General features: G+C 55.0%; 13 protein-coding genes across 13 annotated transcripts; 8 read left to right on the top strand and 5 right to left on the bottom strand.

Annotated features, from left to right (window-relative positions):
- Positions 1 to 309: 309 nt before the first annotated feature.
- SHP1 (protein phosphatase regulator) lies at positions 310 to 1,567 on the bottom strand (the record flags this gene model as incomplete). The annotated part of the gene is made up of 2 exons (XM_064806958.1): positions 310 to 1,446; positions 1,502 to 1,567. 2 exons carry the CDS (start codon positions 1,565 to 1,567, stop codon positions 310 to 312), a joined length of 1,203 nt encoding a protein of 400 aa, XP_064654774.1.
- A 480-nt stretch (positions 1,568 to 2,047) lies between these two features.
- On the top strand, positions 2,048 to 2,572 carry LTR77_009731 (uncharacterized protein; the record flags this gene model as incomplete). The annotated part of the gene is made up of 2 exons (XM_064806957.1): positions 2,048 to 2,314; positions 2,438 to 2,572. 2 exons carry the CDS (start codon positions 2,048 to 2,050, stop codon positions 2,570 to 2,572), a joined length of 402 nt encoding a protein of 133 aa, XP_064654773.1.
- Positions 2,573 to 2,881: 309 nt separating this feature from the next.
- LTR77_009730 (uncharacterized protein) lies at positions 2,882 to 4,503 on the top strand (the record flags this gene model as incomplete). Its single annotated transcript, XM_064806956.1, has 2 exons — positions 2,882 to 2,953; positions 3,001 to 4,503. 2 exons carry the CDS (start codon positions 2,882 to 2,884, stop codon positions 4,501 to 4,503), a joined length of 1,575 nt encoding a protein of 524 aa, XP_064654772.1.
- A 522-nt stretch (positions 4,504 to 5,025) lies between these two features.
- CHT2 (Chitinase 2) lies at positions 5,026 to 7,081 on the top strand (the record flags this gene model as incomplete). Its single annotated transcript, XM_064806955.1, has 2 exons — positions 5,026 to 5,086; positions 5,340 to 7,081. The coding sequence occupies 2 exons, from the start codon at positions 5,026 to 5,028 to the stop codon at positions 7,079 to 7,081; spliced, it is 1,803 nt and encodes a 600-aa protein (XP_064654771.1).
- A 184-nt stretch (positions 7,082 to 7,265) lies between these two features.
- LTR77_009728 (uncharacterized protein) lies at positions 7,266 to 8,511 on the bottom strand (the record flags this gene model as incomplete). The annotated part of the gene is made up of 2 exons (XM_064806954.1): positions 7,266 to 8,360; positions 8,455 to 8,511. The coding sequence occupies 2 exons, from the start codon at positions 8,509 to 8,511 to the stop codon at positions 7,266 to 7,268; spliced, it is 1,152 nt and encodes a 383-aa protein (XP_064654770.1).
- A 1,336-nt stretch (positions 8,512 to 9,847) lies between these two features.
- LTR77_009727 (uncharacterized protein) lies at positions 9,848 to 12,584 on the bottom strand (the record flags this gene model as incomplete). The annotated part of the gene is made up of 3 exons (XM_064806953.1): positions 9,848 to 9,869; positions 9,923 to 10,005; positions 10,065 to 12,584. 3 exons carry the CDS (start codon positions 12,582 to 12,584, stop codon positions 9,848 to 9,850), a joined length of 2,625 nt encoding a protein of 874 aa, XP_064654769.1.
- Positions 12,585 to 13,748: 1,164 nt separating this feature from the next.
- Positions 13,749 to 14,762, top strand: LTR77_009726 (uncharacterized protein; the record flags this gene model as incomplete). Its single annotated transcript, XM_064806952.1, has 2 exons — positions 13,749 to 13,899; positions 13,960 to 14,762. The coding sequence occupies 2 exons, from the start codon at positions 13,749 to 13,751 to the stop codon at positions 14,760 to 14,762; spliced, it is 954 nt and encodes a 317-aa protein (XP_064654768.1).
- Positions 14,763 to 15,252: 490 nt separating this feature from the next.
- Positions 15,253 to 17,185, top strand: LTR77_009725 (uncharacterized protein; the record flags this gene model as incomplete). The annotated part of the gene is made up of 2 exons (XM_064806951.1): positions 15,253 to 15,392; positions 15,529 to 17,185. 2 exons carry the CDS (start codon positions 15,253 to 15,255, stop codon positions 17,183 to 17,185), a joined length of 1,797 nt encoding a protein of 598 aa, XP_064654767.1.
- Positions 17,186 to 17,743: 558 nt separating this feature from the next.
- LTR77_009724 (uncharacterized protein) lies at positions 17,744 to 18,386 on the bottom strand (the record flags this gene model as incomplete). The annotated part of the gene is made up of 3 exons (XM_064806950.1): positions 17,744 to 17,920; positions 18,190 to 18,257; positions 18,317 to 18,386. The coding sequence occupies 3 exons, from the start codon at positions 18,384 to 18,386 to the stop codon at positions 17,744 to 17,746; spliced, it is 315 nt and encodes a 104-aa protein (XP_064654766.1).
- Positions 18,387 to 19,151: 765 nt separating this feature from the next.
- On the top strand, positions 19,152 to 20,222 carry THI4 (thiamine metabolism- protein; the record flags this gene model as incomplete). Its single annotated transcript, XM_064806949.1, has 2 exons — positions 19,152 to 19,603; positions 19,655 to 20,222. 2 exons carry the CDS (start codon positions 19,152 to 19,154, stop codon positions 20,220 to 20,222), a joined length of 1,020 nt encoding a protein of 339 aa, XP_064654765.1.
- Positions 20,223 to 20,955: 733 nt separating this feature from the next.
- On the top strand, positions 20,956 to 22,090 carry LTR77_009722 (uncharacterized protein; the record flags this gene model as incomplete). Its single annotated transcript, XM_064806948.1, has 3 exons — positions 20,956 to 20,971; positions 21,072 to 21,304; positions 21,353 to 22,090. The coding sequence occupies 3 exons, from the start codon at positions 20,956 to 20,958 to the stop codon at positions 22,088 to 22,090; spliced, it is 987 nt and encodes a 328-aa protein (XP_064654764.1).
- A 512-nt stretch (positions 22,091 to 22,602) lies between these two features.
- LTR77_009721 (uncharacterized protein) lies at positions 22,603 to 23,880 on the top strand (the record flags this gene model as incomplete). Its single annotated transcript, XM_064806947.1, has 1 exon — positions 22,603 to 23,880. One exon carries the CDS (start codon positions 22,603 to 22,605, stop codon positions 23,878 to 23,880), a length of 1,278 nt encoding a protein of 425 aa, XP_064654763.1.
- Positions 23,881 to 24,296: 416 nt separating this feature from the next.
- Positions 24,297 to 25,708, bottom strand: LTR77_009720 (uncharacterized protein; the record flags this gene model as incomplete). Its single annotated transcript, XM_064806946.1, has 5 exons — positions 24,297 to 24,655; positions 24,710 to 25,221; positions 25,275 to 25,293; positions 25,373 to 25,407; positions 25,479 to 25,708. The coding sequence occupies 5 exons, from the start codon at positions 25,706 to 25,708 to the stop codon at positions 24,297 to 24,299; spliced, it is 1,155 nt and encodes a 384-aa protein (XP_064654762.1).
- Positions 25,709 to 26,775: the final 1,067 nt, after the last annotated feature.

Here is a 26,775-nt window from a genome sequence, read left to right as displayed (position 1 = left end):
GTGTGAATTATCTTCCTCCGTCGTGGATGGCCTGATCCGGCGGTCTTTAGCGTATCACAGAAGCATTCGAGAGGAGGCGGTGTGTCACGATGTCAGCACAGTGTCTTGATCATCTATTGAGACAATGAGTAGCATCTATTCATGACAATGATCGTTCATACCTCAAATGCCGGGTCATCAATCGCTGCTGAGCAATGCTTTTCATCCCAGCCGTTCCTTCTATGCCCGTAATGACAGCCACATCACCTCAGAACACCATTCCATGCACCTTTCCATCATCGCTGCAATCTCTCCCATCGGCTCACCTTCTCACGTCCACTTCTGCACCACAACCCCACCCCTCTTGAAATCCGCCATGTCGCCCAACACCACACTCCGATCCTCCAACTCCTTACTCGGAAACGTCGTCATCAGCGCAAAAGCCCTCTGCTGACTCTCCGGGCTCGCCGCGCTGACGAAGGCATACACGTCGCCGACCGTGTGCGTGGTGTTGAAACGAGAGGATAGACGCGTGCCGTCGCCAAGGCGGATCTGGAGTTGGATGGTGGGTTGCGAGTCGTCGACGTTGACGGATTGGGGAGTCGTGGTTGTTGAGGATGAGGTGGCTGGTGCTGCCGCGGGTTGAGTAGTGGCGGATGATGAAGAAGGATTAGGACCAGGCGTTGGCGAGCCAAGACGTTGACCCGACCCGCCGAACGGCTTGTACGTCTTCTTCGGAGCGACATAGTTTTCGTCTTTGTGAGGATCGAGGTTGAGATCGACTTCTTGCCCGGGCTGGACGTCGAGGAGGGCGAGTGGGGCACGACCTTGGTTGATCTGGTCCATGATTGCCTGGTTGGCCGGGTCGTCGAAGCGGAAGAGCGGTCCATCGTCAATACTCACACCGTCCGCCCAGAGATGCATCGTCCGTGTCACGCGAGGGAGACTCTGCTGTCTCTGCCTTTGTGCCGCATTAGGGTCCTCCACAACCTGACTCGGCGCGTCGTCGCCTCCCAGTGTCTGTGCGCGTCCGGTGAAGTTTGATGGATCTGCGGGCTGAGCCTCTTCGTTTGGCTTCTTGGGGCGATCGTGGTTCTGACGGGCTTTGTTCATGATGTTCTTGAAATGGTCGGGTGGCCCTCCGCCTTGGTTCGGGTTCTGGACTGCTAGACCGCTCTTCTCGCCGCCCGCGAACATGTTCTGTTTCTTCTGCTCATCATCCGACTCATCATCATCTCCCTCCTCGCGCTTCTTAAGGTCGTCGATGGTCATCTGCTTAGGACGCTTTCCCGCGTTTTTGCTCGATGAAGACGCCGATGGTTGGGAGGGTTGTGCAGGTGTGGGCTGTGCTGGAGATGCTTCGTCCTCCATATCTTGGTCGTCGTCTTCTGGCTCCTCTGAAGCTGCGAAGAAGAGCGAGACTGCTTCTGCGAGGTTCCAGTTGGCCGAAGCGAGGGCTGTTTGTGCCTGTGAAAGCTGTTAGGACGTGTTTTGCTATACCACATGATCAGAGTTTGCTTACAGATGCCGGACTGGCGCCAGTGACGCCGCAGAACTCGGTGACGAGCTCTTGTTGCCTTTCGTCCATCTTCGCGACTTCTTCTTGCCTTGCGCTCGTGCGGACGCTGCTTTTGCTTGATATGAGAAGTGACGGAGAGGAAATTCAAGAGGGGGTCTTGAAAGGTATACCAGCGATGGTAGGAGGGTTGATATGATGGTGTGTTGATATGAAAAGTGGCAAGTTGTAAGACCCCACGTTGTGTTGCTGAAGTTCGCTCTCAGGCACGAGAACTGACGTCCTTCGGAACATATAAGCTTTCGGAGTTTGCCGAATCTAGCGCATACACGGGTGCATGGCATGGCTTGGCGTTCATGAGATCGAGCTCGAGAACATCTCACAAAGTCGAGGGGATTGAAACGCCATCACTTCAAGGATACCAAAGCGACAATTTCTGCACGGCGGCAGAGGAGCAGCTAACTTGACGATCCAGCGCTTGGAGCGCGGCGCCATCGACAGCTTCCACAACCTCTCTCCCTCACAAACGACCATCAACATATACCGACCACCATGTCCTCCGCCCGCCTGACCTCCCCCTCCAGCGACAGCGAAAACTACGACGCCAACCACAGCAACTTCCAAGACAGCTCCGACCCCGAGCTCCCCTCCTCCGACTCGTCCTCACCTCTCATACTCTACTCGCCCCCGACCTTCTGGAGCATAGTACGTGGCGCTGCGATAAATTTGGTTTTACCGTTTGTCAATGGGTTGATGTTGGGCTTTGGGGAGTTGGTGGCGCATGAGGCGGCGTGGAGGTTGGGGTGGTCAGGAACGAAGGTGAGTTCGCACTTCAGAAGGATCGGGATGAAGGAGGGTTGTTTGACGAAGAGAGATTAAGGAGTGATGCCATTGGCGGAGAGGAACACACGATAGCGCTAAGGCTAACGATGTCGTATCCAGATATTTCCGTCATATCGCAATGGAGACACACAGAAGTCGCACACCGTCGGTCCTGGCGTGGTCATGAGGGATGACCCGGTGGAGCGGAGACGGCGAGATGGGGAGGAGTTGGATGCATATTCCGCAATGGAATAAGGGCAGCATATGGTTGCATTGCATGTATAGATCATATGGCGCAGCATGGAGGGGCATTGGTGGAACTTGGGGCATGCTACAATCTCAGGCGTGCGTGTAGATATGCCAGCGTCACGTTGTCTGTACTGTATATCTACTCAACCACTTTGACCATGTCTCTCCCTACCGTTCTTTGACCGCACTGCTTATGGGCATTTGTGGTAGGTGATGTCTTGAAACGCGGTTGAAGTTCGGGAAGCCAAACGCGCCTCTTCTCCAAAAAGTTGTCTGAGAGCTTCATCCTGTTCTCGAAACACTACATCCGCCACGATGATGCCCAGTAGAGGCCTTCATCTGGCCAGAGGCAATGCGCCTCGCCTGTATCAGTTGCAATGTCGAAATGTAAGAGGAACTGTCTGTATACGACACCACACGCTGACCACGACCAGCTCTCCTCCGCATCAAGACGAATACCGCAAACCACGAGTCGCAACGCCTTATCATCGCACAACCCTCCCGCGCAATTGCGAAGAGCGATACCAGCCTTCACCACCTCCATCCAAGCAACCCGCAATGCCTCAACCAACGCCCCTCCCACACCACCACCCGCCTCCACCCCCGAGCCTCCAGTCTACCCGGACATGGACACCATAACCCTCGACAACATCGACCTATCCAGCCCCGACATTCCCGCCCACATCGCCTCCATCCCCGAGAAGATCGGTTACCTCCATGAAATCGGCCTCAACTACGGCTGGGGCCCTACCTCCATCCTCGAATGGACCATCGAGCACTTCCACATCTCCGCCGGCCTGCCCTGGTGGGCCAGTATAGCCGCTACAGCCGTGGCTCTGCGAGTTGCGCTCATACCATTCTTCATCAAGAGCTCCGACGTCATGGCGCGCCAGGGGGCGCTCGTGAGCGTCACAAAACCTATCACTGAGCGCATGCAAGAGTCAAAGCGGATCAATGACCAGCAGGGGATGCTGCAGGCGTGGGCGGAGCTGAGAGCGGTGAGGAAGAGAGCCGGGGTCAGTTTTCGGACGCAGTTCACGCCGATGATCTTGCAGGGAGTTTTTGGGTATTGCGGGTTCAAGCTGTTGAGGGCGGCGTCGAATTTGCCCGTGCCGGCTTTTAAGACGGAGGGACCGCTTTGGCTGGGCGATTTGACGGTGCCGGATCCTTATTTGATACTGCCTGTGGTGATGGCGGGGTGTATACATCTGTTGATCAGGATGGGAGGCGAGACGGGGTCAGCGCAGATGCCTTCCCCCGGGATGCAGAAGTTCATGCTGTACGGGATGCCGGGGATCATCATTCTGGGGACGGGATACCAGTCGGCCGCTGTCTGCGTGTGGTTTGCGGCCGGGGGCGCGCTGGGCATCGTGCAGAGTCTTACTTTGCAGCGGCCGGCGGTGAGGAAGTGGTTGGGCATTGCGCCGCTCTACAAGCCGACGGCCGAGGAGCGAGATCAAGGGCCGCTAGCGGCATGGATGGGGACACCGTCTGGTGACACTTCTAGACCGACTACTACCCGCCCGGGATCTGGTGGAAAGAACGCAGCCTACATGAACCCGACATACCAATCCCCGAACCTCCGCTCCTCCTCGAGTGCCCGGAACTCGCAGGTCATCGATGTCAAAGCGGTGCCCCCGAGATCCAACGCCGCCTCTGCCTCAACATATGAATCCGACGACATGATTTCGCCATCCGGTCCCGCGCAATCGAGCGCCAAGTCTAGCGGAGGTGTCTTCAAGCAGGCTTCTTCGGCTTTCAAGGACTTCTCGAAGGCCGCCACGGAGCGGAGGGATGCGTTCTTCCGAAATACGCCTGAGGGGAGAGCGCAGAAGGAGAAGGAGGCGAGGCGGAGGGCGGAGAAGGATTATGAGACGAAGGCTAGGGAGAGGGAGAGGGAGAAGGAGAGGGAGAGGCGGAAGAGGGGTGGGCGGTGATGTTGTTGACTTTGTATGACTACGGCCGCGCGAGACGCTGGAGGTGGTGGGGGCCCGTTCCATGTATACTCTTTCTTGCAACTTTGTGTGAATACTTTAACATGCATAGCGCCGCTGTACATATCTACCCTTAACCCTTCTACCATTCTTCCACACTGACGATGAGCAAAGGAACCAAATATCGTCAATCTGCAAACCCAATATAAAATTAAATTTAACCTCACCCTCCCAACCCTGCATCTTCAAACTTTCACGGGCCGCGCCCCCGCTTTCTGCCTTATCTTCCCACTTCAGCTTCGGTATGAGTTTTGCCGGCCGAGACCTCATCTCCCACTTCCTTCTGGATCAGGGGTCTCTTCTTCCCACGCTTGACCACTTTACGACTGACTAACACCTTTCAGGCTTCATCTACGCTACCCGCCGTTGGACGGCGCTGCGCTGCCGCTGCGCCTACCACCACGAAGGCGGCAGGGCGGTGCCGAGCATCCAAATTGTCTTTGTGCTGGACTCACATGTGCCGCCATGGCGCTCGAGGAGGGGGATGAGGAATGGCGGCATGGCGTGCTAGTGGTAAAGGTCTGTGGTATACCCTTCCTGACTCTGCTTTCCTTTCCTTCCTCTCTGCTTGCGCAACGACTTCTCGTACCTTCGGTTGTGGTGCTTTTTGCAAACGTCTTGTTTGCGTCCTCTCATTCCTTACCTTTCTTGTGTGTAAACACGCTTGTTTTTGGCTACGGCCGTCCTCTCGTTAAGAAGAAATATTGAGAACAGCAACTTTTGTGGATACTTGTTGATTTCTACTTGAACGATGCATTCCTTCGCATTCCTCGCCGCAGCGGCAGCAGCGCTCGCGCCCTCTGTTTCCGCCGCTTTCAACGCCGCCGCGAAGACGAATGTCGTTACCTACTGGGGCCAAGGGCCGAACCAAGACAGGCTGCTCGCGACTTGCCAGAACCCATCTTACGACATCATCAACATTGGCTTTGTCAACGTCTTCCCTGACCAGGGAGCTGGTGGCTGGCCGGGCACGAATTTCGGAAATGCTTGCTGGGGCGATGTCTACGAGAACAAGGGCGTCAACACCTCGCTCCTCAAGACATGCCCGGATATCGGACCAGACGTTATTGAATGCCAGCAGACTTACGGCAAGAAGATCATGCTTTCGATCGGCGGCGGCTACCCGGTGGACTACTATATCAAGAATGCGAAATCTGGCCAAAAATTCGCAGACTTCTTGTGGGCAGCTTTCGGTCCCGTCTCGGCGACAAAGGCCAACATTCCGCGGCCGTGGGGGGATGCAGGCGTTGATGGTTTCGATTTCGACATCGAGAACATCATGGATCCAGCGCCGCAGAAGAATTACCAGTCTTCCGGCTACGCAGCCATGATCAACAAGTTCAAGAACGTGCATTTCCCAACTGACACGACCAAGAGCTACTACATTTCTGGTGCTCCTCAGTGCCCGATCCCAGACTCCCACCTCTCCGACGTGCTCGCGAGCGCCTGGTTCGACTTCTTCCATATTCAATTCTACAACACCCCACAATGCAGTGCGCGGGCTGCGATCCAAAACGCGAACGGCAATGGCAAGAATGATATCTCGTACGACACCTGGACTACTCAAAAGTCAAAGAACCCGAATGTCAAGATGACCATCGGCCTGCCAGGCTCCAAAACCGCCGCCATCGACCCAAGCTACTACCTCACCCCCGCCGAGGCCCAAAAACTCGTCACGCGCTTCTACTCCAACAAGAAATTCGGCGGTATCATGGTCTGGGAAGCTACAGCTGCAGCAAGCACTACGCCGTGCAAGACCGACTACGGCACGTGGATGAAGCTGATCCTGACCGCGAAGGCCGCTGGAAAAGTTTTGAACACTAACATCAAGACCTGCGCCGGCGTGTCGAAGAAGAAGATCCGTCGTACTGTTTTCGAGCACGAGGTCGCGGATTTGGAGCCGAGGGAAGCGTGGAGTGTTAGCACATGCACGGAGACTGCTACGCATGTGGAGGGTGGCAAGACGATGGTGGAAAGCTATGTGGCGACGCATACGGTGTATCCGACTATGCCGGAAGGGTACTACATTCCCAGTAACACGGCTGTAGTTGAGCTTGCGAGCTCGTCTGCTGGTGCGTACGCTGTCTCGTCAGCGGCAGCAATGGGCTATTCGTCTGGATCTGCTGGCGTGGTCACAAACACCGTTACGGCGTACAAGACCGTCTGCCCTTGCAATTCTGCTTCCGCCGGCGTTGGAAGCGCATCGGTCTCCGCTCCCGCATACTATGGCTCGAGCGCATCGAGTGCGCAAGGCATTACAACGACGGCGGTTAACACGATCACTATCATCGCGCCCTCGAGCACCGCACCGGCCGGCAGCGCTACGATGCCTGCAGCTCCGTACCCTGTTGCTCCGTCTGGAGGTAGTGGAAATGGCACGGCATGGGGCACAGCTTCGGCGTCTGCCGCTTACCCGTCGAGCTCAGGATGGGTGGTGCCTGCGACTGGTGGTGCGGCGATGCAGGGGTGGGGTGTTGGAGGTTTGATTGCGGTTGGGGCTGTTGCTGTAGTTCTGGGTTGATGTAGTGTGTTGAAAAGACAAGTGTATGAGAAGCGAAAAGTTGTGCATGATGCTACTGTAAGAAGAAGTTCAGATTCCATGGCTATGCTTTTGTAGATGATGAAACCGAAAGTCACCCTTATCCTCCTTTGCTCGATGCTGCCAAATATGCCTCGATGTCAGACCCTCAGACGCACTCACGGCATCACAGCCCGACCTCCGTCCCGCGAAACGCCTCAATAACATCCTCCAGCTCCTCCTTAGAAACAATCACATGCCCCGCCCTCGCCGTGCTCAAATAACTCATATTGAACACCTCCCCCACCACCCTTCCTCTCATCCCATCACTCAACCGACTCGCCACTCCACACACGATCCCCGTACTTTCCAACGGCAGGTCCTTGAGATCCAAGGTTATGGCGATCTGCTCCGGCCCGTCTTTACCGAGCAACAGGTCCTCGCCGGAGTTGCAGAAGAGGGACGTCAGGTTCTTCTCGAGCGTCAAAGAGGCGGACTCAGAGTCTGTGAGGGTTATGGAGAGGAAGCTCGGTGGTGGGTTGAGGGTGAGACATTTCGCTAAGCCAAGCTGGAGTTTCCCCTGAGAGAAGTTGGAAGCGGAGGTGCTGGCTGTGCTATCTTTGACGCCTGCACAGGTCACAAGCTCGATCGAGTCGTCGGCGAGCGGGGCGATGGAGTGTCGGGTTAAGAGTTTGAAGGTCTTGGTTTGGAGCTCTGGAACGGTTGCTGGTGGTGGCGTGCCGGCGATCGGTGGAAAGTCGAAGGATGATGTCGAACCGTTGCGAGGACGAGAGGATTGGAGTAGAGGAGAGGTGGGGTGGTTCATGTGGCCAGCGTCGCCGTTGGCGTCGGCTTCGAAGACAAAACCGCGTTCTTCGAGGGCGGAGATGACGGTCGAGCGGGCGGAGAAGGGGACGAGGATGTAGTCGCTGTAATAGCTGGTGATGAAGAAGATCGGGATGCCGGCCAAGGCGAGCGGGCTGGTGAGGTCAAGGACACGTTTGCCGGCTTCTAGCCCTTCGCCGCCGATTACGATCACGGAATAGTCTTCCTTACTGATGGTGACTGACTTGCGAAGGAGAGCTGGGAGTTTGTCCAGGATCGGTTGGAAGAGGTTATTTGCTTGACCTCGTGGACAGACGATGGAGCATTCATTCCGTGTGATGGAGACGTTGACGAATGGCTGCCAGTATTGCCAGGGGCGGCTTGGTGGCATCGGTTCGCTGTTTTCATCCACAGTGTCATCGTGAAGAAGTAGGCTCAGAATGGGTTGCAGGAAGAGCTGATAGATCCCGAGTGGTATGTGGATCAGGGCCAGGCGGGTGTTCTCGATGTCTTTTAGCGCAGAGTGCAGTTCATGGTGACTGTTGACTTACCAAAAAGCTCAATTGTGCTGTGAGAAGGATCTCACTTTCGACGATGGCTGAGCCCATAATTGATAGTGGTGATGGTGTTTCGCTGTTGGATGGCAGGTGATTGACGAATCGAATCCAGGTGTATCTCTTATTCAACGATTGACCTGTTCAACGGGCAACGGATGTTCTTCAACTGTGCAGGTTTGGAAATTCATGGCCGACCGGTGGAAGATCTGCCAACTACCACACAGCAAAGAGTCAATGCACACAACGAAAAGTGAAATGACTCGAATCTGAACAAGAGGAAGAAAGTTCGAAGAAAGCACGAGGAAACTTAAGCTTATTACCAGCCAGCACAGTGGCTTCTCGAAAGCCATGTGGACGTCGGACGTCACCTCACCAGGCGTGGGACCCTCTCTCATGAGCCAGCCGGAAAGGTAAGCCCAACCTGCCATTTGCATGAACCACACAATGACCAGAAATCCGGGGCAGCCTGTGAGAAATTGCTTCTGCACACGTGGGGGCAGTATTCCGTGACCAATAGCGCAGGATGCTCCCCTCAGTCCCTACTGCGAGGTGTGCGTTGCAGCTTGCATGAAGGTGACTTGCAGCGTGGCATGCTTGCAGGACGGGCCGTGCCTGGGGATGGGCGAGGGTCGCTGGCGAGGTGGATGTTGGTGACGTTGTTTCCGGGTGTGTATGGCTGTTGAGCTGTGTACATGGAAGGTGAAGACTACTGACCATGGGTTTCTTTACTGGAGATGGTAAGTCAAAGCCAGGCAGAGATAGCAGGAAGCAGGTGGATCTTAGCATGATAAGTACAACATCTCGTGTGTCAGCAAGCGTACGCAGACCTTGGTTCGGTAGCCCAAGACAGAGAAGGCAGTCATAAGCCGCAGTATACTCCATCTAGTTGACTTAGACCGCGTCAGCGCACCGCAGGCTGGTCTCGCCATTACTCCTCACGGAGGTTGGGATGGAGTGAACGGGATGAAGTCCGCTCGAGAGGGGTCAAGACTGCATGCAGGCGGTCCGAGCGTTTCTTCGCGCGCAGTGCTGGCAGTGCTACCTCCAGTGCTCGTCGAGCAGAAAGCAGCAGTGTACCCACACAACCGGTTGCTCGTCCGGCGCCGAGTCGTGTAACGCATCGAGGGAGAGATAACAGCGCGCGATACGCGCCAGCTCACGATCCATGATAGGAGGTAGTGCGGCTATCGAGGGCTCAACCACAACAAACGACGTCACCTTCCAATGACTGTGAAGGGCCTCTACGGCTTATCAAGGGTGCTTGGGACTGGAAGGAAAAGGAGTTGAAGCGATCGAGCAAAGTGTTTCGGGAAAGAAGCAAGTATGTACAAGAAGCAAACAGCTCAAGCGCTCACACCACCTCGAATGCTTCAAGTCATGATGCTCATTACGCAGGCACGCACTGGGAGCTAGCCATGGCTTTAGCGATGTCTTTGTCAATGTCGTGGCAGGTATAACTTACTAGTAATCATTCCAGACCTTGCAGGTGAACCCCGAAACGCACGAACTGCTGCCCGTGTAGCCTGAGCCGCCGCATTGCTGGTACTACGTCGTGTTAGCTTCATGTCGGTCTCAGGCAACGAAGGTGCAGATCGAATACTTACAGCTTCCACGGCGCCACTGCCGCCGCCGGTCGAGGGAGAGCCAGAGGGTGCAGGCGATCCGGAGGGGGTAGATCCAGCAGGGGCCGTAGTGTTGCCACCAGTGCTCGCGCCATCACCACCGCCAATCTTCAAGATCAACTCCGAAGCATGCTCCGCCGCCGCAACGATCAGCGCGCTCGGGTTCGTCGACACCATGCCAGGGAAGATTGAGGCGTCGACGACGAATAAGTTGTCCGTGCCGTAGACTTTGGCATTGGTGTCGACGACGGCGGTCCCACCTTCGAGACCCGAGTCTGTGCCCATGGCACAGCTGCCCATCCAGTGGTTGGCGGATCGAGATCCAGTTGTCTTCGGGTAGGCTGCAAGGAACTCAGGAATCGTCTGGTTTGAGCTGGGATACACGATCTCGATCTTTGGGTCCGCAGAAAGCGCTTCGAATAGGGTCTCAATGCCCGACTGCACAGCCGCGAGATCGTGCTTGTTGTTCAGGTAAGGCGTGGTTGAGACTGACATATCCAGCGCAGCGTTGATGGTAGTCCGACCACGTGAAGTCGCACCACGGCCAAGGTACTGCGAGATGACCATCGCCTTCTTGCTCGTGATGTCGTGCCCTCCTTCAACACGTGCAGTCCACTGCAGCTGGCGAGTGATGCCATCAGCGCCTTCGACCTCGTGCCAGAACACAGTCGCAAGGTTAGGAGCAGATTGAGCCAAGATGCCAGTGCGGCTGTCGAGGTAGCTCTTCGCGTCGGCTTTGATCGGGTTGTCGTACGCCTTGTAGAAGTCGTAAAAGCTCACGTTGGGGTGAGTAATGACAATGTCCGTGTTCACGTGGTCGTCGAGGTTGTAACCAACAGGCAGATCGATCCACTGGTCCTTAGCGATCATCTTCTCCGGCTCGGCGCCTTTCACGACCTTGAGCTGGTCCTTTGGTCCGATGCCAGAGCGGAAGAGGATCTTGGGCGTGTTGAAAGCTCCGGCGCTGAGGATGACTTTGCCGCCAGCCTTGACGTTGACGGTGCCACACTGTCCGCCTCTGAGGAAGGCCTCAATCTCGACACCAGTGACTTCCGTGCCGTTGCGGACGAGACGAGCAACTGTGGTGTCGGTGAGGAGCTGGAAGTTGTCCCTCTCGCTCGCTGTGACGAGGTAGGTTGCCATTGGACCGCCACGCTCGCCATTTGAGAACATATGGTCGGGTCGAGAGAAGGTGAAGTTCTTCTGCTCTGGGACAAGATCCGCGGTGACGTTCTTCCAGCCTGAAGCAGCGAGTGCGCCAGCCACGACGTTGTAGCCTTGAGGCTTGTAAATGATACCGTCCGTGGAGGGGTGGTCGGTAAACGGCACGCGATTGAAGACACGAGCGACCGCATCCTCCATGTCAGACGCTTTCCATCCTTCTGGGAAGTTGTAATCAAAATCCGCTGGGTTGGCGCGCCACCACAGTCCAGCGTTAACAGCAGTGCCACCGCCAAGCACACATCCGGCCATGACGCCAACATCGTTACAAGCGATACCAGTAGAGTCCGCCCAGATCTCGTTGTCAAGACCAGGAACGTCAAAGCGGGTGAGGTTGGTGCCCTCGAGCCACTTTGGCTTCATGGTTCCACCCCATCGGCCTGAGGATGGAGGTCCACGTTCGATCAAGAGGACACTGGCGCCCGATTCAGACAGCTTATCTGCCAGAGGAATGCCACCAGCTCCAGCGCCTACAATGATGTAGTCGAAAGTCTGCTTCGTCACCGGGTTGCTCTTAGGGCATTTTGCTGAGGTTGGCGTTGGAGCGGCTGAGGAGGAAGCAGCCACTGATGATGCTGCGGTGGGACTAGCACTTGCGGCGGGAGACTTGGTTGGCGCAGCAGAGGTTGCCAGCTTGGTCCACTTGGTGTAAGCGTTGTTACGAGCGGATTGCACTGCAGCTCCCCAAAGACCGTCGTTCGCGTGCTGCTTGATATCCGAGCCCGCATTGCCAGGTTTGGTGGGCGCACTGGTACCATAAGCCCAGCCCATGACTTGTGCTGCAGACTTGGTCGTGGCGGGAACCTGGGAGCCAGCCACGCCGTCTTGGCTCCATCTCCAGCATTCTTCGCAGCGGTACGTGATCTCGTAGTGTGTCTTGTTGCTGGATTGTGAGATGACGGAGAGCGTTGCGTTGCCAGTATAGATGTCCGGAGCCACGTAGCCGGAGGCATATCTGAACGAAGTCTTGACCTCATCTCCATCTGGCCAGGTGACAAGAAGCAGTGCGCCAGTCATGCCGCTGTTGTGGGTCAACCCCATCCAAGTTCCCGAGTCCGCCTTCGGGACTACGAGATGGCCAATGTATTCGTTTTCAAGCGCGCTCGCCGTTGCTGGTGGGAGGGCCATACCCCATTGCGCCTTGCCCGGAGTACCTTTGACGGCGGTGTCGAACGTGGCCTGCCAGAAATCGATGCCATTTTCGTCGGTGTAGGGCGCGAAAACCTGCGCGAGGGTGCCAGCTGCGGGCAAAAGAGTGGATGCGAGGTGAGAGAACTTCATCTTGCCTCGCCGGGAGGGGTTTGAAAGGTGCGCTGCACCGTGGAAAGGGACTGAGCGAATGTGGTGAAAGAAACGAATGTGGGCTCTCAAGAGAGCAGCGAACGAAAGACAGCAGAATGTGCTTACCGTTTGCACAGCAGGCTGGCGCCCAAAGCCTTATATACAGAGCGCTAGGGATTATATCGCAGTGCATCCTACGGCGGCTTCCCGATGCACACAGTGAAGCACGTATAGTGCTCGGCGGTCTCGTGAGAAAGGCTACCGCCGCCTTCCATGAGATCTGGAACCCAGGACCGGGCGCCCTGCAAGATGCTGGTATCATTATCTGTATTTGGCTGTCCCATGTTAATGAGGAGAATCCGCCGGAGTGTCACAAGGTGGTCTGTGTGCGTTCGAGATTCAAGCGATGAGGTTCGCGTGGCAGAGGTGTTTCAGCGAAATTGCGGCCGCGGGCAAGACCTCGAATTCTTCCGGCCAGAAGGTGTGCAGTATATATCTGTAGGTTACACTGCTGCAGCTAGAGAACAAGGCCATCTACTGCAATAGACACCTCGCAGTAAACTCCTGTGCAACATCGAGGACGACTTGTAGCGGGGACAAGGCCCAGCGTGCCTGCTGCAGGGCTCTGCAATGAAGAATGAACAGCGATGCGAATGTTGACAGCGGCTGGCACAGCTTTGAAATTCCTCAGAAGGCTCATCGCCTCCACGGAGGCAGTCAACAGCTTCTTAGTAGTCTCTCCTGGTATCGAGAACGTTTGTGTGGCAGATGCCGGCGTTGTGCAACTGTCACCGCGGGGCTTCATCTCGAGACGACCGATATCATCCCCTCCCTTGTGCTGCTGCACTGTCTCGACAAACCAGCCACAACCATGGATGGCCGTGCACTGGCTCAACGGCAAACCTGCTTGTTCGACCAGGAGAGGTGAAGTTGATGAGAAGGTGTTTCTCGAGCAGAATGAGAGAGAATGGACCCTTGAAACTAGGCTTTGCGCTACTCTGGTCGTGTGGGGAAGACGCGCGGGGAACCAATGGAGACCTCGTGACCATGCCCAGCTGCCAGCTGTACGTAGGTACCTCCTTCTAAGCAGGTAGAGAAGTATTTTCTCCCTCCTGACACCACTGCAACTTCAGCAGAACAAGTCACAACCACAATACCGGCAAAATGAGTGCAATCTACGAGGAGCCTGGGGACGCTGGCGTGGTCAATGAGCCCGTCAAGGTGTTAATCGCGCTCCACGAAGGCATGGATGCTATGGACGTTGTTGGACCATTGGAAGTTTTTTCGTGGGCTATGCACCAGCCAAAGAAGCCGGGTACGATTGTATGCCCCTCCTAAGCTGTGATCGTTTTGGCTAATGGAAGTACATAAACAGAAACCAAAGCCTTCCGCGTCATCTTCGCTGCTGAAGGAGAGGAGGTCACCAGCGCTCAGGGCGCTACCTTCAACGCCCACATGTCCTTCGCCGAAGCTATGAAGCGTCTCGCTGAAATTGACGTCCTCGTCATCCCTGGCGGCGGCACCGAGGCCATCCTCAAGTCCAAGGGCCAGCCGCTGCCATTGATCAAGCAGTTCGCTGAGACCCAGAAGAAGCAGCCACACCGCGAGCGTACCTTGATGAGCGTCTGCACCGGGTCCATGTTCCTCGCCGAGTGCGGTGTTCTGGCCGGCTTGAGCGCTACCACGCACCCAGACTACGTCACCAAGCTGGAGATCCTGTGCTCCAACGTCGCCATGCGTGACATGGCCGACCGCTGCGACGTCACCGAGCAGAGGTACGTGGTCAACAACCTCCGCTTCGATCTCGGCGAAGACGAAGAGTCCAACCCATACATCATGAGTCGCAAGGAGTACAAGGAGCACAAGCGCCGGAAGAGCTCGGCCGGCGGCCCACCATCTCCCATCGAGGAGCGCTCCAACGGTGCCAGGCCATCGGGCGGACGCAAGGGCAGCATGAGCTGGAAGGCTAGCAACAACCGCCGCGAGAGTGTGCTCAAGCGCAGCACTTTGCGTCTGGGCGGCTTGCGTGTCCTTACCACTGGTGGTGTCACTGCTGGCATTGATGGTGCTCTCTACATGGTTGGAGCTCTGGTCAGCGATGACGCTGCTGATGAGGTTGCTCGCGTCATGTGTCACAAGTGGGTCAAGGGTATGGTCGTTGATGGGACTGATGTTTAAGCGATGGTGTTGGTAGGCGCTGATGGTGCCATGTCGAGGAAATGTAAGGCTAGATGGCAATGGTATGGTCTGTTCTGAGAACACACAGAAGTGATGGCTAGCTCAGTAGAAGCTATAACGAATGAGATGCCTTTGCACGAATACAATCCATTTGTTTGCTACCACCGTCTGGTCGTCTTGTGATTCTTCCCGTCACGACTGCCGAAAACAGCCATCGTCACGTGACCAGCCATTGAAACGGACCGCGGGCCCCGTTCTCTCCGTCGAGCCCCTCCAACCACCAAACCTTGGAGGTGGCGTGAGAGTTGCGCGCAGTAAGCGACCAGCACGTGCAAATTCCTACATTGTCGAGCTTTCTTACAACCAGTATGCAGCGGCGATGAATCAGCGAATGCCGAAATGTACCGCATCTCTCCGGCTCACCACACCCTCCCCTTCTGAGAAGGCCGCAGTACCCGCGCGGTCCTCTCTCCTTGATACATAGCTAGACATGGCGACCAACGGACACTCGAATCTCAAGCGCTCCGCGAGCCTGGATGATCATGAGGACGGGGACGACAATCAGGAGCATGGCGGGCGCCAACGATCACGAGCGGCTTGTGCGCCTTGTCGGCAGAGGAAGAGGAAATGGTAGGTCCAATGCTTTCGATGTCCTATGGGATTCGAGAAAGCAAAAGTCACAGAAATTTTTGTGTCTCTGCGCCATACGATCTACTTTGCCTTGTCAACTTGTCAATCTTTGATAGCGTAAACTGACACTCGATAGCGACGGCAAGGTCCCATGCGCCACATGCGTGAGATATGAATACCAATGCGAATACACATCCTCCAAACGTGCCTCCATCCATGCAAATGGCGACGTCTCTCAAGAGCCGCCGGCTCCGGCTCCCGTCGGTCACACGCAACCCAGCATGCTGCAACTCCAGGCCCATCCGCTCACCGCGCCCGGCGCGAGGTTCCACCACCGCGGTATCCTAGATCCGAGCAAGACGCGCTTCGTGAGAGCCAACTCGGCCATTGCCTTCCCGCGCATTCTAGGAATGGACTTTGAGTCTGAGAGTATCCCTCGGCTGCACTCGTTTGCGTGGCATCTGGGCATTCGAAGAGAGCATCCTGATCCGTTGATGGAGATCACTTCCATCTTGACGTGGGCGGACATGCAACATTTGGCTAAAGCTTACTTCAATATCGTGAAGCCTGAAATTGGGCTGCTGGATGAGTCTGATTTTGTTGAGCAAGCTTCAGCTCGGTTCGCCAACCCTCAAGGTGATAGCGAGGTTGATGCGGTCCTGCTTGGAGTAGCTGCTTTAGGTTCCTTCTTCTCACCAAATCCTCATCCTAAGGAGGAAGACTTCGTGAGCCATGCGAAGAAGGTGCTGGATAAGCGAAGCATGGTCCGCTCGCCGACGTCGAATAGTGTCTTTGGCTGGATCTTGCGCACACTGTACTTGCGCTTGATGTCGAGACCGCACTCCGCTTGGGTCGCAAGCTCTGTGGCGATGCATCAAGTCGAAGCCTGCGGTCTGCACAAGGAGATGCAGACGATTGCGGTTGTCTACCCTGCAGCTCCAACGGGCGACCACAAGTTGGCCAAGATCAGGCGACGATTATTCTGGATGGCTCGAGCTCTGAACATCATCTTCTCCTTCGAGTATGGGCGATCAAGAGTCAACTTTGACGTTGTCACAACGAAGAGATTTGCAGCTGACAGCAGCGGCTACTCACATCAGCTGGTCGAGCTCGCAGATTTACTCCCAAGCGACTACGTCGACAGAGAACGAGAGCCTGATCCACCCGCAGCGCTGAGCTCCGCCCTGACCAAAATCGAAGAACTCCAATCCGAATCCTCCTTCATCAACATGCTAAAAGCCGACCTCGCATTCGCCATCTACCGCCGCCTCTGGCTCATGTCCCTCACCGACGCCAAAGACCGCGCCGACTCCGTCCTCACCCTCGGCAAAGCCGCCTGCGCCGCTTCCGCAACAATGCTCGAAGCGCGCATCCCCTGGTGGAACGTCCTCACCACCCCCTTCCAATACCTCTGCACTGTCCTGGCCATGGACACGCCTAAGTCGCTGAACCAAGTCTCTGACGCTATGACGTTGATGTACCGCATCAGTCAGGTCTACGACACGCACATGGTCCGCGAAGCTTACAACCAGGCGGCCTCGCTGGTCAAGATGTCCCGGGCGCGGAAGGAGAGGGAGCTGGAGGCGCTGAGCTCTTTGCCTGAAAGGCCGCCTTTCGAGGACCATCCGTCGACTGCAGCGTCGGCGACGATGACGGAGGTGCCGAGTATTGATTGGTCGACGGTGGATTTGCCGTTTGAATGGGATATCTTTTTGAACCCGGACCTGGTTATGTCGAGCCAGCAAGGGCAGAGTGCGGTTGATGCCGCTTTTGGAGGGCAGCTTGGGTTCTAGGCCGGTCAGTTTTGCTCCCTTAGGAAGTGGCCTCAAACTGTCGACATATGGACGACTATCACGCTAGTGGCACCTGTACATCGGCTTCTTGGCGTACATCCAATTTTGGCGCTCATGGCCTATGGCCAGATGGCTCGCTGATGCCTTCGATCGCAGAGCGGCGAGCGCGGAACAGTCACAATAAAGCTCAATGTAGCCCAGTACATCCACTCTGGCTCCGGCTGTGTTCTTAGAAAGAACGTGCTCATAACATCATGGCCACAAAGAGTGCCATCATTCGGAACTTCAGCATTAGAGCGACGGCAATCAAGGCGTTCCTACGAGGCCACTCGTCAAGGTCCCGTGCGTGTGCCGAGGCCACGCCTCAACGACAGTAAATTAGTACCTATCGAAGAACCCAAATTTTGGCTGGTGGTCGAAAGGCGAAGAGGAAATGACTGGTTCGCTTCACCCTCCAGTTGGAGACATCTTGCATTCTGGTGTGCTTAACCCCAACTCGACGCCTGGTATAACGCCAAATCTAACGCTATGCAATCAACAGCACCCAATGCTACAGTTCTACAGGCCCAGCGGGTTCTGCCCACTCTGAGTCTTGCCACCGACGCGTTCACCACCGGGAAGCTCGCTATCCGGCTTGTTCTTGTCCTCTCCGTCGCCAATGCCGTGCTCCTTCTTCGCCTGATCTTTGACATTTCCGGCAGCGTCTCCTGCGGGCCCGGTTACTTGCCCGACAACCTAAGCAAGAAGACGGTGGTTAGCATATGTCGTCGACAGCCGGGGCTTGCGTTGTCAGGAAGGATCACTCAAGCAAGTGACAGTGGACGCAACCCAGTGGGCAGATCTAACGGTCTTTTTCCCAGATCCAACCGCAAAAAGGTGGGCCATACGACACTCCTTGACGGGCTGTCATAGCCTGTGTGAAGATCCATCACACCGCTCATTTTACGATGTTGGGCCGATTCCACGGTTTCTTGTTGCCGCGATATGGATTGGAGATTACTTACATGTCCGACTGGCTTCAGCCCTTTGTCCAGCACCTGTCCAACGGTATCGCCAACGGGAGAGAGTATGCCTGCCGGTAGAGTAAGTCTGACGCAAGCATGCAGGTCGATATCGTCAAGCCATTCTTACCCTTCTGTTCTGCCGGAAGGGGTCCGCTAGGAGCGATATTAGGCATCCAGCTCGTGAGCCAATTAAACATGGTTGATGGTGTCAATGTGTATCTTGTTCTTCAATGGTGTTTTCTGATGCTGAGATGATGGGCAATGAAAGATTTGGGGGGTAGATGAGTTGCTATCTTCGGCTTGTTGGACATGAGCACAAGATGCGAGATGACGAGCACTCGCCACATGATTACTTTGCTGGACCACACCACAAAAGCCGAATCGGATGCATACCATGTCTCACGGGCCAACCAAACGACGCTTGTTCCACTCTTTGAACAAGGATGAAGCTTCCCCTCTTGAGCTCGCAAAGCTCTCTGCCAGCATCCTTTATAAGAGTAGCCGCGGAATTTTTGTTCTTCTTCCATTACGACAATCATCGATAGCGACGAACAACAATCAAAGAGATATTCAGAGTACCGGTAACTTCATCACAAACTACCACAGCTCCTGCTCATCGTCCGACGAACGCAAGCTGACTGATTCAAGCATATATCCAACTCCATTCTGTGTGTCCGCCGACGCCATGTGGCATCGATTCTTGTTCGATCATGGGCACTGTCCATCGAACTACCAAGCAGGTATTCATTGATAATGATGCATGAGCCGGTGCTCGGGTGTCCGGATCGGAGGTGGCTGCTGTCCGTCAACAGACGTTGAGCACCACCTTCGAGGCGGACACCCTTGCTGAGATTAGACGGCAGAACTTGATCAAGACAATGCTTGCGCCAAGAATCATGCCATCATGCTCCCTAACATGTCCATTGGCAGCAGGACTAACATTCGCAGGTGACTGAAACATCATGGCCCCACCAGCAGCATTGGTCGACCTTCAAGACCCGGCCACCAATGGCCACAACCCAGCCAAGTCAGCAAAGGTAGCTGCCGTGCCTCATACGACCGCCGTTCCGGCCAACGGTGCTGCCACCAAGCAGGAAACCATCGAGGAGATGGCCGGCCAGTGGTCCGACTTCCGCTTTGCTCCTATCCGTGAGAGCCAGGTCTCGCGTGCTATGACCCGTCGCTACTTCTCGGACCTTGACAAGTACGCTGAGAGCGATGTCGTTATCGTTGGAGCTGGCAGCTGCGGCTTGTCTACGGCCTACTGCTTGGCCAAGGCTCGACCGGACCTCAAGATTGCCCTCATCGAGGCTTCTGTCTCGCCGGGTGGAGGAGCTTGGCTTGGTGGACAGCTTTTCAGCGCTATGGTTATGCGTAAGCCGGCTGATGCATTCTTGAGAGAGATCGGGGTGCCGTAAGTCAGCTCTCAACAACTACACATGCCATAGTACTGATGAAGATGAAGATATGAGGACATGGACGCCAACTTCGTCGTGGTCAAGCACGCTGCCCTCTTTACCAGCACAATCCTGTCGAAGGTGCTCCATTTCCCGAACGTCAAGCTCTTCAATGCTACCGCCGTGGAGGACCTCATCACTCGCAAGACTGACGACGGTGGTATCCGCTTGGCTGGCGTCGTGACCAACTGGACCCTCGTGAGCATGCACCACGATGATCAGTCCTGTATGGACCCGAACACCATCAATGCTCCAATCGTTATTTCCACGACTGGTCATGACGGACCATTCGGCGCCTTCTCCGCCAAGCGTCTCGTCTCCATGGGCGGTCTTCCTGCTCTCGGCGGCATGCGTGGCCTCGACATGAACACTGCTGAGGATGCCATCGTCAAGGGCACGCGTGAGATCGCGCCGGGCTTGATCATTGGCGGCATGGAATTGTCTGAAGTTGATGGAGCGAACCGAATGGGACCGACGTTCGGCGCGATGGTTTTGTCTGGCGTGAAGGCCGCTGAAGAGGCTTTGAAGGTCTTCGACCAGCGCAAGCAGGAGTGCAGCGAGGAGATGGCTGTGTAAGGGGCGGATGCCAGCTCAAGGGCATACGTGTACGCTTCGCAAGAGAATGAGCAACATGCGTTGAGTCGCTGGTATGGAAGGCAAATCATTCGTTAGGCGCAGACTTAGACTAGCAACATCAATATGCGCCCTCTGCTGCCAGTACAATCTCACAGTCACTCGTGATTCGCTCCCTCGCCAGTCTTCGAGGTGGCTTGTGCTGATTCCGCACGTGACCGTCGATCCTGGTGTTCAACTCGAGCTTGGATACTGCGCCTCAACCCCTTCAAGTTACCCGAGCCTTGATGAGACATGGCGCACCCATGGCCATGTCGTATGGCACCTAGGCTACCATCATTTTTGGCGAGAAGGATTGCGATGGTCTCGGTGAACCGCCAGTTAGGTGCGTCGTAAGGCTGTGAGAGGCCTACCTAAGGGAGGAAGGCTTGCGACGCCTAGCCATTCTCCTGGCCTGGTGTCGCCGGGGAAGTGCTCTGAACGCAGAGCGGGCAGTTTTGTTGCTCCCATTTCCGTCAACTTGTACATCCTAGACCGTTTGCAGGCCGGAAGTGCTTATGTTCCATACGACATCGAGTCGTGGCTCCGGAGGGACATCATGTTCAGCTCTGCGAGACGGTAGGTGTATATATCTCTCTGCTCCACCCATCTCATGAGCAAGACCGCAATACACCCACCTTCCATTTCCGAGTCCCTTCTCAAGCACAAACTCTTCTCAACAGCATTGAACGTTGCAATGGGCCAATGCAAAGGTATGTCTTCCTCGAGACCTCTCCCTCCTCTACTGACCAAAAGTTCAAGCCATAAGCGATCTGCACAGTGTATGGCCGGACTTCTGTCCAAGCCTTCCAGCTGCCTACCTCTACACCGTACTTTTCGGCATCACCACCATCGCGCACGCCGTGCAGATGTTCCTTCATAGGAAACCGTACAGCTTTGTCATTACCTTCAGTGGAGCGTTGCAGACGGCGGCATACGTCCTTCGAGTTCTGAGCATTCAGAATCCGGCCAGCGTGGGATTTTATACGTACTGGTTTGTTATCATGATGGTTGCACCCATTTGGACCAATGCCTACGCTTACATGGTGAGTACATCAACATCGTACTGTGAAGCAAAGCTGACCAGTGACTAGGTCATGGGCCGCATGGTGTACAACTTCACGCCCAGCGCATCTGTCTTCAAAGTCAAGGCATGGCGATTCGGCCTCATCTTTGTTCTGCTGGATATCCTTGCCTTCTTGGTGCAAGTTGCTGGAGCCATCATGGCTAGTGGGGAGAAGAAGAGTACGGACACAATCATGGCAGGCTTGCACATCTACATGGGCGGCGTTGGCTTCCAGCAGCTGTGCATCTTCTTCTTTCTAGCACTCGCCGTTCGCTTCCACAGGAGACTCCAACGCGAGCCGCCGTCAGCTAATCGATCTCGAGGGTTGTTGCTGCTGTACGTCGAGTACGCAGTGGTCGGGCTGATCACTGTTCGTATCATTGTAAGTTACCTGAAGATCTTCTGCGTGATCAACGCTGACCGCACACAACAGTTCCGCCTGATCGAATACAGCAACGGACTGGAGTCAACGATTCCTAGGAAAGAAGCCTACCAATACGTCTTCGACTCCACCGTCATGCTCATAGCTCTGGTTCTTTACAACGTCTGGCACCCAGGGCGACTCATGCCCGGTCAAGAGTCGAATCTTCCCAGTCGCAAAGTGCGGAAGACGTGGAAGCGAGACGGCATACAACCTCATGGTCGACTTACCGACGATCTTCTGCTTCCAAAGTATCGGTCCGCAGCAGCTTCTGGCGAAAACCTGACGGGGGTTGATACGTCTGGGCAGTACATTAGGATGGCGACACCGCAGCCTTCGCCGTAGACTGCTTGCTTGGGAATGACGAAGGTACCACGATGATAATTAGTTCGATAGAGAGAGAGAGGAGTTATGGATCATCGTACGCTCACGCAAATCGATAGATGGCTCTGATTGGACGTTTTCGAGTGAAGGCAGCAAGTGGACCTATGTATATAATGGTTATACATAGGAATTCGATGGGGGATAGATCAGATATTATGGTAGTGCCTGCAAACGTCTCTTAATATCGTCTGCAAGGACAGCTCGGTGAACTGGTCAGGACTGTTGCTGTTGTACGTTGTGTTTGCCTTGAGAGTTTTGCGATGACGCTCCGCGGCATTTTGAGTTTAGCCCAACGTTGGCATTGAACCAGGTTTACATCCAGCCTCCTTGAGCCTTTGGTCCTTCTTTGCAACAGACTCATCAGCAGCTGCAGTGATCGCGAGATGCGGCATACCATATTGACGGGCCTGGTGGTCCTCTTCAGCTTCGGCCAAGCTGCGATTGTTCCGATAGCACACCAACAGGAGGCACTCATGTCGGACTCAAGCGTCGTGCGCAAGCCGGACAGCGGAGTTGGCCACTTTTCAGAATGGTCCAGACAGACCAAAAAGGAGTTTCTAATGGAATGGCAAGAAGACAAGGCGCACGAATGGATCTTCGTGATGGGCAACGAAGCGGGCGACCTTGACAGCGTCACTTCCGCTTTATCGTGGGCGTACCACTTGGAGCACAAGTCGCAAAACGATTCGGATCCGATGAAGGTCGTTGCATTACTCCAGACACCCTCCGATCAGCTCGATCTCCGTCCCGAGAATAGCCTTGCTTTGGCCGACTCGAAGATGTCCCCTGAGCATCGTGACTTGCTGACCATCAACGAGCTTCCGGAAGATGTCGAAACGCTAAGCCGCAAAATCAAAGGCATCATCCTGGTCGATCATCCCGCGCCGCTGCGTAGATGGGAGGATGCTACTGTGCTTGGAATCATAGACCACCACGAAGATGCAGGAGCTGCTCCAGACGCGCCCCTTCGCATCTTCGAAAAGACAGCAAGCTGTACTACTATTGTGGCACGCGAGATGCTCGATGAACTGGAAGAAATGGACCAAGAGTATCATATGCCGCATGAGTTGTTGCAGCTTATGCTCGGCGCCATTGCCATCGACTCCGACGGCCTCAATCCCAAGAAAAGCATCGACACAGACAAAACCACTTCGGAGCGTATAATCAAGCGCAGCCGCTGGAATGACAAGGATCTAATGGACGTCATGGATGACCTCGATGACAAGCTCGGTGATGCTAAGAAAGACCTCGACCATCTAGGGGTTCGGGATCTGCTCAGAAGGGACTGGAAGAACCTCTTCGTCGACACGCCCTCCCCGCGGACACCCACGGTCCGCCTCGGCCTTGCTTCTATTCCTATTGGAATGGACGAACAGATCAAGCGAACCGAGTGGGAGCAAGTCTTCAACTGGTTTGTGATTCACGCAGCATGGACGGCAGAAGTCAGCGTAGACATCAGCGTTTCTTTGAGCAAGTACAAAATCAAAGACCCCGAGACGGGCAAGAAGAAGAAGATTCGTGAGATCGTTCTCGCTGTGCGAGACGATATTCGCGTGGATGAAGACCAGGCTGATGAGCTGTTCGATGTTGTGTACAAGGCGATTGAGCAGGATGAGAAACTTAACGTCAAGCCATGGCATGCAAATCAGAAGCTTAGGAAGAGACAGATGGTATGGACGCATGAGTATTCGGATGGGGGGAGGAAGTATGTCCAGCCGCTTGTTGAGAAGGCTGTGCTAGGGTGGAAGTAGTGGTGACGAAGCGTCAATAGGACGATGTATACTACAAAGTAGAGCACAAGGACTCTGCTTCTCTGAATGTAGACGCCATGCTAAGTTCCAGCTGAAGTGGCAGTCAGACCTTGCCTCCTCCTTGACACGATGGCTTACTGTCCAACCTGGCATTGGGTTTTCCTCTCTCTGTTGGCTTAGAGGACTACACAGCTTGCCGGCCTGTTTCCTTCTCTCTGTAGGACAATCTCATACCCTGAGTAAAATTCTCAATGAGATCACAATTTATCCAAGTCGAGCATGCGGAGACTGACACTTCTTTGGTACGAGGTCTGACGTCTTGCTGGCAGAGAATTGTGTCAGATTACTTGACAGCCGAGATAACTTTTGCTATTCATATCATCAAAGCTACGTTACACGTCAATATCATCCACCATCTACACACCCTCAGCAGCACCAGTCAAAGCCTCAAGCACACCGTCATAAGCCGCCTTCTTAACGAGCGGGTGGTTGGCACCATGCGGCTGGAAGAAGAGATCGGCGTAACCCTGCCCGGCAAAGGTGGACGGAACCCAGCTGTAAGTGTCGTCGAAGTCCCAGACAACGATACCAACGCAGCCAGCGACGTCGACACAGGACTTGACGCTGTCGTAGTAGTCCTGGACTTGCTGTGTCTGCTCGGCTGCGCTAGGTGGCAGAGTAGCGCGGACGTCAAGCTCGGTGATGACGACCTCGACGCCTTCTCTGACGAAGGCACGCTTGGTCTGCAGTTGCTGGTGGTAGCTTGGGGTCGAGCCTGACATGCGGTTAGCATGAGAACTCGGGATGGCAGACAGGCATAGATACGTACCAACGATGAAGTGGCTCTCAAGACCAACACCGTCGATTTGGATGCCACGGCCCTTCAGCTCAGAGACAAGGTTCAAAGCGGCAGTAGTCTTCGCGCCAGGAGACTCAATGTTGTAGTCGTTGTAGTACAGCTTGACCTTGAGACCGTTCTTCTCGATGACCTTTTGGGCGGCAGCGAAAGCCATAGGCACATACTCGGGACCAATGTTGTTGAACCAGACATTCTTCTGATAATCACCGGCCGGGGAGTCTGCGAAGGCCTCGTTGACAACGTCCCAAGAGTAGCAGCGGTCGCCGAAATGCTCCACGAGGTTCGTTACGTGGTTCACAAGCACCTTGGACAAGGTCTTGTTGGTCCACGGGGTGGCCGGGTTATTCACCCAGTTGGGAAGCTGAGACTGCCAGATGAGATTGTGGCAGCGGACCTGCTTGCCATATTGCTCCGCAACGTCCAGGAAGTAGTCACCGCCGGTGAAGTTGAAAGAGTTTTGTTCTGGCTCGGTGGCATCGAACCTGGGATGGGTTAGCACGGATCGTGAGAGCTCTCTCTCATGGGCTGTACGGACTTCATGATGTTTGCCGGGGCTTCAGGTAAAAGACGTCAGCATTCTGTCCTGTCTGCAAAGGTGCGAAGCAACGCCATGTCCCACGTGATCCGACTTACTCGCTTCTCCGAAGTCATGAGGGCTCTTGAACTCCCTAATGCATCGAACTCGTCAGCCAAGGTTTCATGTGCGTTGCTGATGCATATCAGTCGCCAGCGGACTCACCGAAAGTAGAACTTGTCTTGTGCCTCGCCTGTACCCGGAATGTCGACCGCGGTACCAAACCAAAGCTTGCCGGCTTGCTTAGCGGCATCGTTAAGACCGAATGCCTTGTTCGTAGCGGTAGCAAGGAGAGTCGTAGTTGTTGCCGAGACATCAGTGGTCTTTGCAGGTGCTGGGGCAGCAAAGGCTGCACCCGCCAGCGCGGCGACAGTTGCAAGAGAACGCATAGACATATTGAATGATGGATGGATCTGGTGATGGTGAGAAGGAAAAGAGCCTGCTTCGCCCTTGAAGAGGTCTTGATATATACTTGCCACGAGGTCAATTAGCCTGGACGAGATCTTCTGCGAATGCTACAAGGAACGCCACATCGAACAACACTTCGTGACTTCGAGCCCGGATAAATGATGGAAGCGTTTTCAAGACACCACAAGCCGCGGGCTTGAGGCTTGTTGTGGATAAGACGGGAGCCAGAGAGGCAAGCGATGTGCTTGGTCGATTTGCCGGAGCTTGGATGTGCAGCCACGGGGTTGAGGAGATCCCCACAAGCCATGCAGCAGGCTAGGAACTGGGTTAGTGGGGTTTTTGCGATTCGTTGGGTAAATCGAACAGTCCTCGATGTGAGCCGCATTAAGAGACATCATGACATAGCGGACACGTTCGACGGAGGGCCCTCTTGATTTATTGTGTGTTCGAGTGTGGTTCGTAATGGCGAGCTTGGATGAGATCCAGATCCAGAAGACGTACACCCACAGCATCGGCATGTCTCCATGGCACGAGTGTGGGGACTACTCCCGGCATTCTGCGTGATTTTCTGGACAGCCGCAATACTCGCCACAGTGTGGGTACATTTCGAGTCTCGAATCTCTGCTGAACCGAGCGAGTTGCCCAAATCAGGGTGTAGAGTTCGCTCTCGTACAAGGAATAGATTGTCGCAACTATCTGGACTGCTGAAGTCCACTCGACCGACGGATAAAGAGGATGGATCTCATCTGGAGTGGAACCAATATTGCTGGTTGTCGATCGCTGGTCGAATTCTAGGGCTACACTAGCTAGGGGATCCTGGATGCGGATCCAGGCGATTGATCGCTGTAACAGTAACTGTTGTAGCACAATCAAGTGGCATACAGGCACGTATAGCACAAGCATGGTCCGTCTGGCGATTCTTCATCGTTCCTGGCTTCAATAGTCTTCGGCGGTGTCGAGTCTTCATGTCAACGTTGCAGTAGGTGAGTGGTGAGTGTATTGGCGTCGTTCTATCCACCGGGTAGGACAGCATGTCTTCTACCATCCATTCGGT

The sequence above is a fragment of the Saxophila tyrrhenica genome, assembly GCF_035928015.1.
Source record: "Saxophila tyrrhenica strain CCFEE 5935 chromosome Unknown scaffold_19, whole genome shotgun sequence".
NCBI lineage: Eukaryota > Fungi > Ascomycota > Dothideomycetes > Mycosphaerellales > Extremaceae > Saxophila > Saxophila tyrrhenica.
The sequence above is the reverse complement of the archived record's forward strand: the minus strand, read 5'-3'. Positions and strand labels throughout refer to the sequence as shown.